The sequence below is a fragment of the Pangasianodon hypophthalmus genome, chromosome 1, assembly GCF_027358585.1.
Source record: "Pangasianodon hypophthalmus isolate fPanHyp1 chromosome 1, fPanHyp1.pri, whole genome shotgun sequence".
Lineage (NCBI taxonomy): Eukaryota > Metazoa > Chordata > Actinopteri > Siluriformes > Pangasiidae > Pangasianodon > Pangasianodon hypophthalmus.
Genome location: NC_069710.1, coordinates 3,111,756 through 3,127,507, shown reverse-complemented (window position 1 = coordinate 3,127,507; position 15,752 = coordinate 3,111,756). Strand labels below are relative to the sequence as shown.

The following is a 15,752-nucleotide window of genomic DNA, read 5'->3' as shown; positions in this document are numbered from 1 at the left end:
AGTTTTATTCTCACTGAAATAGATCATTAAGAGTTCTGTAACTTGGTTGTGATATGATCTGCAGCTCTGCTCTGTTTTATTTTGTCTAACTGTGCAAAAAGTTCTGTTTTGTTGCTCTCAGCATCTTTTATTATTCTAAATTATATGTTGACTGAAGCAGTCCCTTAAAGCCGTACTGTCTAACTCATTTTCCCATTACGCATTAAACCATTTCCTATTCATTCCCTGTATTGAATAAAGTAGTGCGAGTCACACATAAATACCATTCATTGGTGGTTGTATTTATATGAGTAATAAATGTAACTTAGCAACTTTTATTCCTAAATGTGACCAATTTGCTTAAATGGAACAAACTCTGGATACGATCAACCATTATGAGAATATTTGTTCATATTATTTCCCTCACTAATCGGGTGCGTGTTGGGTCTTGATAGCTGACATATGGTAAATCTGTACTCTGCACTGGACTCTGCTGGCCTGAAATGTTGGAGAGCACAGGCTACATCCACGCTTTCTTCAGCAGTGCTTCATGCCAAAACGTCATATTCAATGAGAGCACTAATGATTCCTAATTTCCTGCGTACCAGAGGGCAACCAATATTTCATTATATGGCTATTGCAAACAGCAAATTATTATACTATTTAATGTTCTGGGCAATGTTGTTTAACCAACAATGTCATAACTACCATCTATGCTTTGGAATGAATGTGCCATTCACACAGAGAGTGAAGTGTGTGACAGCCTGATGGCATGAGAGAAGGATATAAACACACACACACACACACACACGCACACACGCATGCACACACACATGCACATACGGAATATGGCTGCTCAGTCCTCACTTCCTGTTTGTGGTTTTACTAGTTAAAGCTTTGATGCATGCCATAATAATAGAACTGAATTGAGCTAATGAAACTGCATGCTGTCAGATTAAAGGAGTCTTCTGACTTAGTTGGCTCACCAGAGCCTCCCACCATATACACACACACACACACACACACACACACACAAGGAAATATAGAGGTCCTCCAGAATGAACCATTGCCTTTAAGCTGCCACAAAGTTTATAGTAGTGGTTTTCTGATGAAAAGAGTAGTGGAGGAAGTGGGGTAGTGTATAGATGGACGTGTGATGTACTAAAGAGCTTAATATGTGCCAATCTATAGATAAAGAGATTTAACACTAGATTCAAGACTAACTCTTTAGAGTTTCTGTAGTGTCTCTGTGGTGATCTGGACTTAAATGAATTTCCCTCAGAGTAGTTCTCTTTACAAATTAATCTCCACCTCTGGTGCACTGACATTCTGGTGTTCTGAGATGATGTCTGCGAGTAGTTCATTAGGTTGTAACCCACAACAGATGGCTCTTTAAACACAGTTAGTAAGTGTACACATACAGTATATTCACTACACATTAGCATAATGGACCCCGCTCCTGTTTCAGTAGACTGAGATGTGCAAAAAATAGTACTCTACTAAATGGGCTGAAACACAATGTACCTTTTTAAGATTAATATCACACCATCATTATACGAGTGCCAATCCTCACTGCTGTGTTTTTGAATAAATACTTAATTGATATCTTTTGATTAACAACTTCTTCAGTTAACCAATCTGCACATATCTTTTTCTTATTCTCCTCTAAACTCACATTCTTAATCTTAGCCTCACAATCAGTTTTTTTTGATACTTTAACTATACTACACTCATCAAAAGGGAAATGTAACTTTTAATTTGTGTGCTTATATTCATTCATCTTCAGCAGCTGCTCTGTGCAGGAATACTTGGATGTGTGGCGGGAATAGCAATACCTGGATGGGATGCCAATCTATCATGGCGAGAACATGCTAAACATACTGTCCACACAGGCAATAATCCAAGCTCAGGATCGAACCATCGGACCCTGGAGCTGAGAGGTGGCAACGCTGCTTCAGGTGGCTGCACCACTGAAAAACACTGTTTACTCAGTAGACTGGTAAAAGTGTTTTGGGTTACATCCTTTTCTGAGTATAATATTTAATTATATTTCACAGTCACATTTTGTCTGTGATCATCCTGTGTGGCAGCTGAGACAGTGCTCCACTTTAACACTATCCTGTCACACTGTCAACCTAACAAATGCTTGAGACTACATATGGTCTCTTCTTCTTCTTCTTCTTCTCATTTCTTGATTCCCTTTAATTCTGGAAATATTTTCTGACTTGACACAAGAGGATGGAAATCTGGTTTCAAATTGACTGTGTTTAACCAGTTGATTCATTTGCTAGTGTGCATTCATAAGCTGTCTGACAGATTAGGTCTGAAGCATTTTTTTTCTTTTTGTGTAGGCAGTGATTATATAGTACACTACGCTGGTTTAATTTGCCATGACTCACAGTAAACTCCTCCAGCTGTCTGGGAGTTACACACAGGAGAGGTTCTTATTCACATCGGTGCATTTTTCTCCAAGAGGCATACAGTGACGGGAGGAAGCAAAAAAGATTTGTATGACTGGTAGGAGAGGCAATTTGTTCAGGCTAATGTGACACAGAGGTCATGTGACACTCCTATATTTGATGGATGATACACACATCTGTGTCAGAAAGACTTAAGGTCTAATATGTTCTTCACGGTCCTTCATTCATTCATTCATTCATTTACAGCATTTGGCAGACGCCCTTATCCAGAGCGACTTATATTTATCTCATCTATACAACTGAGCAGTTGAGGGTTAAGGGCCTTGCTCAAGGGCCCAGCAGTGGCAGCTTGGCAGTGTTGGGATTTGAACTCACGACCTTCCGATCAATAGTCCAACATCTCCAACATCGACCCACTACCCGGTCAGTATGTGCTATATCCTGTGCTATGAAAATGGCAAATATAATAGTGCTTACAGGCGTCTTGTTATGGACCTGGCTGATGAATCACCGTAATTTAACAGAAATACAAAACAGTATCACATAGGTGGCATGAATCGCATTTTTAATAGAACATCATATATACATGGTCATTCCATTGCCTATAATATTTCAGCTGCTCTATTATGGGTCAGTTTAAAGCTTAAAGCATGGAAAGTTCTTCTAAAGAACAGTTATTAGACACATCTGACAGAAACTGGTTCCACTGGTGGAGATATCTGTATTGTTATAAGTGTTCAAAGAATATTTCAGCACAGAGTAGTAACAGATACAGAGACAAAACTGTCACCAAACACAAAAAAGTACAAAATCAAAATCAATAAATAAATCAAATATATACCATATAAATGTAATAGCTATGTGAAGGCTATGTTTTATTTACTTATTTTTTGTTTTTTTTTTAAATCTTAAATCTGTAGCTGGTATTATAACCTTTTACTAACACATTTAATGGTGAAGGAGTTCAATACTGAAAATACAGTAATGTTTTATTTTAATAATATAATTAGATAAACTCACCAACTATGTACACATGAGCTTGTGGCCATGCTAGGTGAACAACTAAATTTTTATTATCCACAATATACAGTTAGAGCATAAAGCAGTCTGGACGTAAACATCTTGTGCCGAGAATAAAATACTTTGCAACTACACATTATACTGGATTACTCTCAAAAATGTACAGAGCCAACCAAAAAGGCATTACATGGCGCACTCTGCCTCCATCAATGCGCATCATTTTAGATAAATATAGACAAGTCTCTTTCTTCAAGACATTATTCTCTCCATCCACCCTCCTTCTATCCATTCTCCTCCTGCTCTCTCTCTCCCCCTCTCTCTCTCTCTTTCTCTTGCTCATTGCTCATCCTCCAACCTTAAAGTCCATGACTCCTTCAGTCCTCGTTCAGCTCTGTTTTCCTCATCTTCCAGCTCAGTCTGGGTACCAACAGCTGCTGTACGGCTCAATGATGTTGAGAAGGGTCACGCGTTGGGGCACCGGCACGACGGAAGCAGCAGGAGGTACAAATACACAGCGCATGTGTGAATGTGTGTGTACAGCTTAAGAGACTATGAGGAACTGCATTTGTATTTGTGTGTGTATGTGTGTGTATGTGTGTGTATGTGTGTGTGTGGGTGTGTGTGAGTGTGCATATAAGAGTGTGTGTTGAGCAGCGGGTAGCAGCTTTCTGATCTTCGTTCCATGTGGAAATCTCAGTCTTTACTGGCTGGCCCTCAATGAGGCCAGGTGGTCACTGTGGTGGTTCTGAGCCCGGAAGCGCAGCCTCTGCTTGTTGGACTTCTTCTTCTGATCTTTGGGCTTGTGCTTCCCCGATCCCCCTGCAGCAAACACAGAGAACAAAATACTAATTTTTTCACAGCAGCTTTTGTAGCAGAACCTCAAATTAAATCAACTCCTTCTCCCCTTCTCTCTCATGTTCTCACACCAGCGCAAATGAAGTGAAGTGAGAGAAACTTAATAACCTCTAAGCTACTCTTAAACCAGACTTAATGCAGCCCAGGTGTGAGCACAAGACTGCAAAGCATGTTGGGAAAACAAGGACTACGGAGGGTGCTCCATGGCACAGCAAATAATGGTGTGATGCATGCACAGTGACTACTCAATTCAACAGCAATCAGTTCAATTTAATGTATTATGCTGAATTAGTTTTGTGTTTGGGCTGCTGTGAGTGTTTTTGATGAAGTAGAAGTAGAGAGTTTAACAGCCAATATTTGGAAAACTAGTCAGACATGAATGCTGGAAAAATAAATGGATATTGAGCCAGAGAGCACTTTGTATAGCTTACACTCAGAGAGAGTGCAGGGAAGAATGCTGCTGAAAATGATCTCCTCTGTAGTCAGGTTTCAGTGTTCAGCTTAATATCTCTTTATTGCACTTGTTCGGGCCGTTTAGCGCAGCAAAATGAGGCCTGAGTAATGTGTGGTGTGTTTATCTGAAATGAGACTCTCTCACCCATGGCTTGGCGCTTTGGCTCAAGCAGCTGCCCCATTGCCCTTCCCAGCACAGCACTGTAAATTCTCCGAAAATGATTTTCTTAAGTGGAAACAACCCTGAGAATAGAGCGCGGCTGTTTTAGCTCTTTTCAGTGGTACAAAAATGTAACGGTTTCACGTAATGTTCCAAGGGCAATTTCCTGCTATTACTCCAATCACACTATTTTTGGGACTAAAATCTTCCAGTTTAACAATTTGGCAGGATTCAAAAAATGTTGTCTTCACGCGATTGCTTGTTATTTGTCCAGAGAGGCCTCCAAAACTTCGGCTCCCACAGCATTACGGTTCACCACTTCAACTCATGCTATTCAGGAAGACATGAAGGTTTCCATGAGCCTCATTTAAAAACACAAAAGCCGCCGAGCTTGTTTCACAAATGTCCCTTTCTATTCTAGTGAGTTACAACAAGGTACTTGCTAGAACATCTGGACCATAGGCTTGTTTTTTCACTAATTGCCATTTAAAGAGGTCCTTTTCATTTGAAACAGTGTTGCTATGTGCTTTATAAACAGACCTTTGCTGCAATCAACTCAAAAGGAATTACATTTGATGGCAATAAAGGACACAGTTCTGTTTCCACTGGAACAAAATAGAACATATGTTTCTTTCCTCCTAGAATTACAGCAAGACCCTTGTTATGATTAGTGACCCTTTTCATTATAATTCATTATGATCTTATTATAGTCTTTTATTATAATCTATTGTGGTGTGCTGTTATTATGGCTAATATAAGCTGCACTCAGAATCACAGACCTTTAAAGTTTTCTGAAAACACTAAGGTATATGTCATAATATTTCATAACTGGCAGCTAGAGGGCAACCCACACCAGCTGAATGCTTCATCACTATTTGGCCAAAACAATGCTTAAAATGGAAAATCATATCAAGATGTCCTGAGCATTTAATGGGACTTGTTCTTCCTCACAGCCCTGCACAATAATGAATGAATAAACAGTAATTTGAGAGTCATTTTCAATTAATTGCCAACATCTAATCTCAGGATACCCTCCCAGGCTGGTGTAATTCTGCAGTCAGCACTCGTAAAGTGTGAAAAGTGAATTGAACTGGGAAAAAGGTGGAGCAGAAAATAGCTTTAGGTTCTTTGAATTAGTTTTTAAGTACAAGTGTGGTGGCGTTAAACAATACCACTTACAGAATGTCTTACTGCTTTTCATTTGTACGGAGATGTTCTGAACATCTGCCTTCATTCAAACAGATGAACAATTCAAGGCAAACTTATTCAGTGTATTCACATATGTTAGCTTATTACTCTCAGTCTTGCTCAGTCTTCCTTTTGCCACATGGGACATTGGTTACCATTCCACTAGCCGGAGAGTGTGGGTTTGCGTCTGAACCTGTAAATCTGTGTGTCAGTGTGGAGAGAGCTTTATATCTCTCTAGATTGATGTCTTTTTGTATGCCAATGTTAAAGTTGCATATTGTATGTTACTTGGTTTCTTTATTGTATATGTAGTCTTCAATTTTGCATCTCCATTTACTGTATTATGTAGCTCTTGGCAGTGCTTTGAAGTTTCCTTTATGCTTATTTTATTATGATGTTACTTGAAATTGTATACTGCATTATAATGAAATTTTCTCCTCATTGTTGTATATTGTTGACTTGTACTTTGCTCCATGTTTATTTGCCCTTTCTGTACCTTGTAGTTCTTGGCATTGCACTGATGTTTCCTTTTTACGTCCTACAACTATCGTGCACTATGTCTGAAATAGAAGCATAATCATGTAGCAAAGTTGGCTCTTGTCACAGCTGTATGCTTGGGTTGTACTTTTCATACTTTCACACTTTGGATAAAAATGCCTGCCAGACGGAAACATGCAGATGATTTCCGTGTGATTTTTAAAAAAAAAATTAAATTGTTTTGCTTCTGCTTCGTATTTACTTATGAATAATATTCATTCATCCATCCATCTTTAGTAAGCGCTTTATCCTGGTCAGGGTCACAGTGGATCCAGACCCTATCCTGGTAACTCTTACCCGGCTACAGGCATGTTTTTGGGACGTGGGAGGAAACCAGTGCACCCGGAGGAAACCCAGGTGGACACAGGGAGAACATGCTAAACTCTGTGCAGATAATAACCCGAGCTCAGGATCTAACCAGAGATCTTGGAGTTGTGTGCCACCGTGCTGCTCCGTACTACTATTAGTTAATGACAATTTTTCTCAAACTTTTATTATTAAGTTTTGCTGAAACATGCACATGGTTACTGTGACTTAAATTCACATGCAGTTGCATAAGAGTTCAACTCTCACTCCTCTAACTCTGATTTGTCACTTTCCGTTTTCACTCTCTGTTTGCACGTCAACGTCGCCGTCCCTTGTGGAGCGCATCTCTCTGCGCATCTTACTACTGAACTTGGCGGTAAATTCACACATACTGTAGATGGTCATGTTGTTTAAGGCAGGCTCCAGGGCACAGAAAAAGAGCAAGAAAGAAAAGCAAAGTCAACCTGTTGTGAGTGAGGCCATGACCTAATGAAAAGAGAACTATCTTTTCTGCTCCAGAGAGCTATCTGGTCTGCTGTCCAACCCAAAGTGACTTCATCTGGATGACTCAAGTAGTTCAGGAATCGAAAGGCCTAATCTTATCAGTGCAGCATGTGGTTTAAAGCAAATCGATGGCTGACCTCAGGAAGGCATTACGCGAGAGCGGTAAATGGGCCTCTCTGCAAAGACTCTCCGCTCCTTCTGTTCAAAACCTTCTCATCTTTCAGGGGACCAACAATTAATAACTATCTTCTCCACTCCGGACCCTTCAAAAAAAAAAGGCCAAGCAATGAAGTGAGAGTGTGAGATAAAATGGAAGCGTATTGAATAATGTTTAAAAAGATTCAGGTGGACTCAGGTGGTAAAGGCAGCATTTTTTGGCAGTGCATGATTTTTACAAACACACCGATGCAAAGACCATTATTTGTGCATGAAGGAGAGGTCTACTGGCGCCAGTGAGATTTGATTCCAGTAGCAGAAATTGGATTAGCAGCCATTAAGGGCCTCCTCACACATACATTTATAATGCTGTGAAGGGGAGCGTAGTTAGAGCCAGCTCCCCACATCTCACACTGTGGACTCCTCTATCTGCAAGAGAACACATAACACTTGCAAAGCACCATGAATGTGTGTATGTGTTTATGTGTGACTGTCAAAAAAAAAAAAAAACGTGCACATGCACTTCTGTTTCACACACTGTGTTTCCTTAGATCATATGTTCTGTTGCTTGTGAGTATTCTCAGATACTTGACTCAAGGTCTAAATTAGAAATGCTCAGTGGAATGAGAGGTAAAAAGGTAATAGAAAAACTCAAATAGAAAGGAAATCCAAACAAATCCATTTTGTCACATTTTACATCTAAGTATTAATGTTCTTTCATAATTCAGTGAATTTTATTCTAAACCATTGCTTCAGTTGCTTTTTTCAGCTCAAACTCTTGTATCTCTGTAGGACGACTGACTATTGGCCCAATTCTGTCAACAGCTTAACAGCTATTTTGTCACAAATACAAGTTAAGACAAAATATGACAAAGGCAAATAATACATTCACAGAAATTGTAGCTTACAAAAGATTTAGAAGATTTAGTTTTATGCAAGATTTTTTTCTTGCAACATCTAAGAAATATGGTCATGCAGTACTATAAGAAAACCGTTTCCGGTCAATCTTCTTTGATTTAGCTTGTGCTAGAGCAGGTTGGAGTTGGATCACATGCACATGACTAAAATCTCTACAGTTATCTCCACAAGTCCATGAGCCAGGTGAAAGGAACATACGTAGTTTACACAATCCAGCATCTTTACAATAACAAACTTCCTTCACAGACACTTAGATAAAAAAGCTATCGAAAGAACAAAAGAAAATCAGGAAAAGCATGAAGATGAAGATGACTGATAACAGAGAAGTGAAATGCAAAGACAGATCTAGGAGCAGAAGTTCATCTTGCCAGCCGGCTGACAAGAGCCTTTTCTGCAAAGCTTCACTTAGCTTAACAAGATTACGCTGGATACTACTTAACCCACTCTCTCTTTCGTCACTGTGCTCTGCTTAGTATCACATGGTATGACTTAAAACACATGTATTTCAGATGAAAAATTGCCAATGTTGAGATTAGGTGTGTCATTATTTCCTCATTCTATATAATGTCAGATGTTCTGTCAGGAGATTAAGCAGCAGATAAAAGCCATACTCTCTGAAGATACATCCTACTGATGGGAAGTCAAAGTAGAAAACTGAGGCAGTCTGGGAACAGAGGACACCAAAAACAGAAGTCTGAAGAGAGTAGTGTATACAAAGGGCTGGGAATTGGCAGAGGGACCCACTCTTTGACAGGATAAAGCATTTGAAGAGAGGTTGCCTGAGATGTAATGTTGGGTCCGGTTGCAAAGCTGTTATTTGTCTCAATGTGAGGCTGAAGTATTTTCTTTTTAAATCATGTAGCTTGAAAGGAATTAAACTATTTTTTCAACCAAGCAGCTGAGTAGTGATAAATGCTACATCATTTCATTTTCTTAACAATATAAATACTATGTTATGTCATTTTGCTTGACTGTTTTGAGGTACTTTTATCTTTTGTTGTTTCTTAGGTAATCATTGTTTAGGTAGTCTGTTTTCCTGTAATTTGTAGTTTAGCTGCCTTCCTCAGACAAGGTCATAGAGAAAACATCTCTGTTGAAGCTTGGTGCCATTGTAAACCTGCATCGTCGCCTATCCCTATTATTTGCTGTTTACCACTCCATCCCCATTGCTTAATTATCAACCTGCAAATAGCTAAGAACCCCAACCATCTGGAAAAAACATGATCCTTCAATGCTTTCAGGAGTTTGTTTCAGAATACTCACTGGACTATTTCTTACAAATAGCCAAGTGTAAATTCCCATGAAATCACTTTCACCTGTTAGAGCTGAAGAAGGTCGATTAGATCACAATTCATCATTGTACCTAAGCAACATTTAGAGGTTTTTCAGCCCGAACAGCTAAACATTTTCCTGAGTTTCCCTGAACTCCACCAACATTTTATCATGGAGTTACATCAGACTCCCATGAAGAGGTTGATTCCTGTCTGGATCACATCTGGGCCTAAACGGATGGAGCTCTAGCGCTGTGTCACTTCGAAAATGAGACTATAGTTAGCTATAGTTATGTTTAATTACTGCATATGTGTTGTGCTGAGTCACATATAAAGCTCTGTCTGATTTATTAAAGCCTTTCTCAGTGCTCATGGGGTGTGTGTGTGTGTGTGTGTGTGTGTGTGTGTAAGCATGTTTTTACCAAGTGTCCTCACGAGGATAGGAATATCTGCCAGTTTTGACCTACAACTTTTATTTAAAAAACTAAAATATGCCAAAATGTAATAAAGCAGATAGATTCCACCAAGATTCTCTACAACCTTAACATATTGTAGGTTAACTGTAAATTTAAAACCTCCTCTTCATGGTTGTCATGAAATTGTACTAAAAAAATCACCTCTGCCAAGAAGGTGACCTTTTCACACTACCATTACACAAACCATTTGAAGGAACATTTGTTTTCTATTTTACCCCTGAAGCTGCATTTCCTTCACATGATAAAGGTGGTGGGAAGCATATACATATATATATATATATATATATATATATATATATATATATATATATATATATAGTGTGTGTGTGTGTGTCTCAGCCAATAAGAGCACTATATTTTTCCTCTTTCAGTGAAACTAGGCCTCCATTTTCCCCTGAAAATATCAGTGTAACTTTCTGAGAACTGCTAAAACAGCACAGACTATTGTGTTTCCATGCTCCAAAACATTTTGCTTTATAGGAATGAACACAACATGGGCTGAGACTGTTTGGAGACTTCTGAGAGAACACACACACAAACTGGGAAACGGTCACGACTACATATAGTTGTACTACCAGGTATGTGTACTTGTGCTATTAGCTTCTATAGTTTTTTAAATGCTCTGGTTTATATTTTTTACCCCAACAGAGCCGTTCTGGAGGATGGAGAAGTCAGTGGACTAGCTTGATTTGTTCTTTATATGTCAGGCCCTTCATACTTGTCATTGAAGAGAGACTAGCAGGGGAAAATCTGCCTTATATCTACAGAAGGAGCAGATTTTTACAGTAAAAAAGAGGAAGTGGCCAGGAGGCCAAGGGGCCTCTGCAAATCGCCAGGCTTACACGCTAAAGTTGAGGAGAAGGGAACGCTACATGGGAAACGCTTCAAGTTGCTGCAAACATGCCTGCTCTCCTTTACATCCTTCCATTTTAGAATCTCCCCAAACACCTTTCATATGTCAGCACGCTCAAAGCCATATCCTCCTGAGACAAAAACAGAGGAAATAGATTTAGCGCATCTGTATGAGCTGTGGTCAAAATGTGTGTTTGAGTGTTTTTTATGTTACGCCCTAAGAAGTCTGGAGTGAGCATTTCTCTCCAAGATGAGACACACTTGACTGGCGCTGGACAGCACTCATGTGGACATTTGAGTGAAGCAGACAGCTTTTATCATCTACCTGCGGAGCTACAGGAGCTCTGAAGCAAACCCCTACGCAAAAGCAAACACTTTCACGACATATGGCAAACATTTTCCACTCCGTATGCTCGCTTTCTCTGCTTCTGATTGCGATGTAATTTTGGTTGGTGAGTTAAAAATGGAGATTGTTGGAGCTACTGAAACGATGAACCAACATAAAGATGTTAAGAAATGCAAGGCAGTCAAAGAGACTATTGCTGTTCAAGCTGCATAGGTTAAAGGAAAAACTAAGAGCACATCAGGGAAAAGATCCAACTGTAACCACAGGGTAGTGCTGATTTGTCGGACATCCAGGTATTATTCCTGCTAAACGCACAAGGCTGGAGGCCAGGGACTTGGAGAGAAGTTAGGAAGAAACAATACCACAAACAAATAAGCACAAAAACTTGAGAAAATGAACAGTGATTTAGTCCAGGGATTTCTTTTATTGCAGTGTTAACCTATTTGGGCATTGTTTAAAAGCCTACGTAAAAATCTACATGCAGTGTACGAGGCTTCATATCGTGAGAAACTGCTACACTTGGAGTGAATCATTTGGAGCAAATATTTCCAGATAAAGCTTTAAATCCTGGCATTTGTCTCAAGCCCATATGTGTGTAAGAGCAGAGGTGTCTCGCCTGTAATTTTGCATTCTGCTTGAGTGCTCATGATTAAAGTGACACAGAGCGAACTCCAAAGCTCACATCCTCACTTAACCACCCAGAAACAGGTCTTTGTTTTGACTAGGTGTCTCTTTGAGTGGTCCAGCCCTGTGGACATGAGTGGGTCAGACACCACCACTTCCCTCCACAGGCACATCATCATGTTCTGATTACAAGCTGTGATGTCTCAATGAAGATGGCTGAGAGGAGGGAGGGAACAGACTGAGACAAGGGAAAAGACAGAGGTTTCTAGAACCTGAACTGGTGCAACTGTGCTCCAGATGTGGATGGTCATGCTCTCTCTACAGAAGGCAGTCTGGGTCATGGCAATGCTCAGCTGAAACAAATCCTATACATATACAGCATCATGTATACACATACAGGCATCCATCCATGTGTGTGTATGCACGAATATGCATGTTTATTGCGGACTGGGGAGGAAGTGTGTGGCTCGCCATGTGTGGTGTATAGAGATGAAAGCGTATGTGGGGGCCCTATGCAAGGGGCAAAGCAGAGGATTTGGCTGGCAGAAATGCCGAAGACTGCTCACTGTCATCACACTTCTTCTTAATCTATCACCAAATACTACTCACATACTCGCTGAACCATCCTGGACACCATATCCTATATATAATATATTCCAAGAATGATTTCTTCCTGTCATAAACAAGGACTGCACGGGACTCCCAAGGTGCCTATATTCCAGTAAAAGCATTGCCAGATATGAAACAAAAAAAAAATCTGTCCTGAAAATGAGCCATGCTTCTCCTGGTTTGAGAGGGCCAGATGACGGAGATGTGGAGAGGGGAGCCCTCTTCCACAGGAGTCCCTGTGTTTATGGCTCATGCCTGTGGTATGACGATGAATTCTCCATATAAAAGCCGGCAGGATCGTCAAGTGTTTCAAATATTGCTCTCTGAGAACGGTTGCTGACAGAATGACAGCGGCCATATTTATTTTGGTCAGGGAGCAGGGCACTTTGTGGGGAGTTAATCAGAGGCTCCCAAATCACCCCCATAAGGAATGTAACCATAGCAAAAAGATGGAGAGAGAGATACACTGTATATGTGAGAGAAAAAGACTTTCATGTAGTGTTAGTGTGAAAGATAGAGTGAGAAAGCGTGGTCTTACTTTGGAAGAATTTCCAGAGGCACAGTGAAATTAGCACAGTGTGACTGAGATATATAAAACCGGTGAGAATTTGCAGTCGGTGATATAAGACTAGATGATTAACTATGAGAAATGGCTGAAGATGGAAGACGTTTTATATATTAGCTGATGCTGTAATAAAACATATCTCAAATCCCAGCATACTGTTATACTGTGACGCAGTTTCTGCTCTCAAATGCTCCCTTTCTAAATGGCGGAATAACATCAACCCTTCCTTGAAACTAATTCACTAAGCTACAGTATGATTGGACTAAGTTGAGCACAAGACCATAGCACTATTTGCTCAAGATCATAGCTGAATTCAGTTTTTGGCTATCAGGAAATGGGCAGAGATTCTTTTCAATCTGAATAAAAGATGATGTGGGTTTCTTGTAACCAGGAACCATGAGCACTGCCAGTGGATAAACCTTGAAAGAAAGTCCCAATCAGTGCACTGGGCTTTAACCCCAAGATATCAGCCACAAACTCAATGCCTGCTCAATGAGTGCACTGGATTTAGGTCCTTGGATGAGAAAACGCTGACAAAAAAAAAGTCTTTCTGATTTCTGAATTGATCTCTGCCTGTTTCAATTGCAAGAGACTCATACTATTGAATTGACTTGAGGATTATTTATAATCACTGACAAAAACCATTTGGTGACCTCTGGATGACCTCACACATTCTTCAACTTCATATTTTTATGTGGCGGATGAAAGGGGATTGTGGTGTTAATGCATGCACAGCCACACCGAGCTCGATCACACAGAGTTGGCTCTCTGTCAGTGCTTCAGATTGAGATAATTAAAGGAAGATTAGGCCACAGACCCGGCAGTCACAACAGGCTTGGCAATGGCCATGAATAATCACTCTGATACAACACCAGCCAGCTAGTGAGCGCCACTTGTCCTGGGAAAGCGACATGTCCCATGCTCCTGCTGGCCATTCTCTTCTGTTCAGCACTTTTCTGTGATAATACCTAGACATAATTCAACATTAATCATTCCTGAGATTCAGCGCCAGAGCCAAATCTCATTGGGAGTCATCGTCGACAGATCGCTTTCTCCTACGACAAGCCCCATGCTTCTATGAAGAACGCCAAGCAGCCTGACAGTAATCAAATAAATAAGCTAAGGTAGCGGCTCTCTCGCCTTTTCCCTCGGCCTCTCTTTACTAAGTGCATCCAAGAGGTTTTGCTCAGTGATGGCAAAAGTGCAGCGCTAGCTATTTGTTTTGGATGAGTCGGCCCAGTGCGCTGCTCCGCAGACAGGAATGAGTGTACGTGCCAAAAGAAGTAAATTAGCTGTCTGTGGAAGCATGCATCTGTGCTGGCTTGACGGCAGGACAAAAATGAGCATGTTTGATACAAAGATGCTCAAAAATGGATCTGGATTTTGGTTTTCCAAACCAAACATGGGCGGCAAGTCAGATGCCGAATGCGTAATTGAAATGCTTGGATGAGGAGGAGGAGAATGATATTTCTCTGTCATGGTACTGAAGTTCTACATTATCCAATCATTAATACAGAGAATTCCAGGCGAAACTGTATGTAGAGGAAATCAGATCTGCACATGGTCTGTGTCATGGAAAGCCCAATCCATGACAGATTAAAGGCAATTACTCCTCTCTGTCGTCTCCTACGCTGGCTCCCAGACTCACCTGGCACGAGAATCAAATCATTCCCAGCTTCAGACTTGTCCATCCATGCTTACTAACACGCAGGCAGATGTGTGCAAGCGAAAGCAGCAGGGTGAGCACTCTGAGCCAGGTGTGGAGGCACTGGCAGATGTCCACAGAGGCAAACTGTTAAGTGCAAACCAGCTGTGTGTAAACCTCAGTTCACAGGCCTGGAAGTGATGAAGACATCAGATCCAGTCTGTTTTGTTTGTTTTTAGCGACTCCACTCTGAACGGCTGTGAGAGGTTGAGGTTGAATTTTTCATTGTCCATACATTGCAAAGTTCGCTTACATTGTAACTTTAAAGTCACAAAACAAACCCAACTTTAAAAGTCATCTTAACTGAGGTGCTCTTCATGTATTAGTCTAGCAGATGTATTAGATCGACACTAATTATTTCCTATAGCAGGAAAGTAAATTATTTTTGCAGGTGAAAAATGAAAGAATGGCGCACATTTTTCCTTGTACGGAAATGAGAAATCGATGGCATCACACCAGGTGCTTCAGGTTGAAGCTAAATCTGGGAGCCATTTGAAGTAATTGGTTAGAAGTGAGTGTCTCTGTCTCTCATGTCATATCATCTATTGCACACATAGCACTTTCCAAAAGGGCTTATTATTTATCCTCACACATGCTCAATAATGTGTGTTTTCATGACACAGGTTTCCTGCTGTCTGAGTAGGATAAAGTTGTTTTGCTACCATCAGTGAAATTAGCCAGTGAGTACACTGGCATGTTTGTGTAAAACATTCTGTTCTCTTTTCTTCTCTTGCATGTATCTCCTCTAACTTCTCCTCTCCTCTCCTCTCCTCTTCTCTTCTCTTTCCTGCTGTCAAAGTTGACAAAA

The 15,752-nt window shown here is 40.4% G+C and overlaps 1 protein-coding gene across 1 annotated transcript in view; it reads right to left on the bottom strand.

The window, feature by feature from the left end:
• Positions 1-2,947: 2,947 nt before the first annotated feature.
• rspo2 (R-spondin 2) overlaps positions 2,948-15,752 on the bottom strand; it is a 49,866-nt gene continuing 37,061 nt past the window's right edge. Inside the window, exon 5 of the mRNA XM_026913263.3 lies at positions 2,948-4,238. Within this exon, the coding sequence (XP_026769064.1) occupies positions 4,120-4,238 (119 nt within the window). The 3' untranslated portion in view covers positions 2,948-4,119. The remainder of the gene's footprint in view (positions 4,239-15,752) is intronic.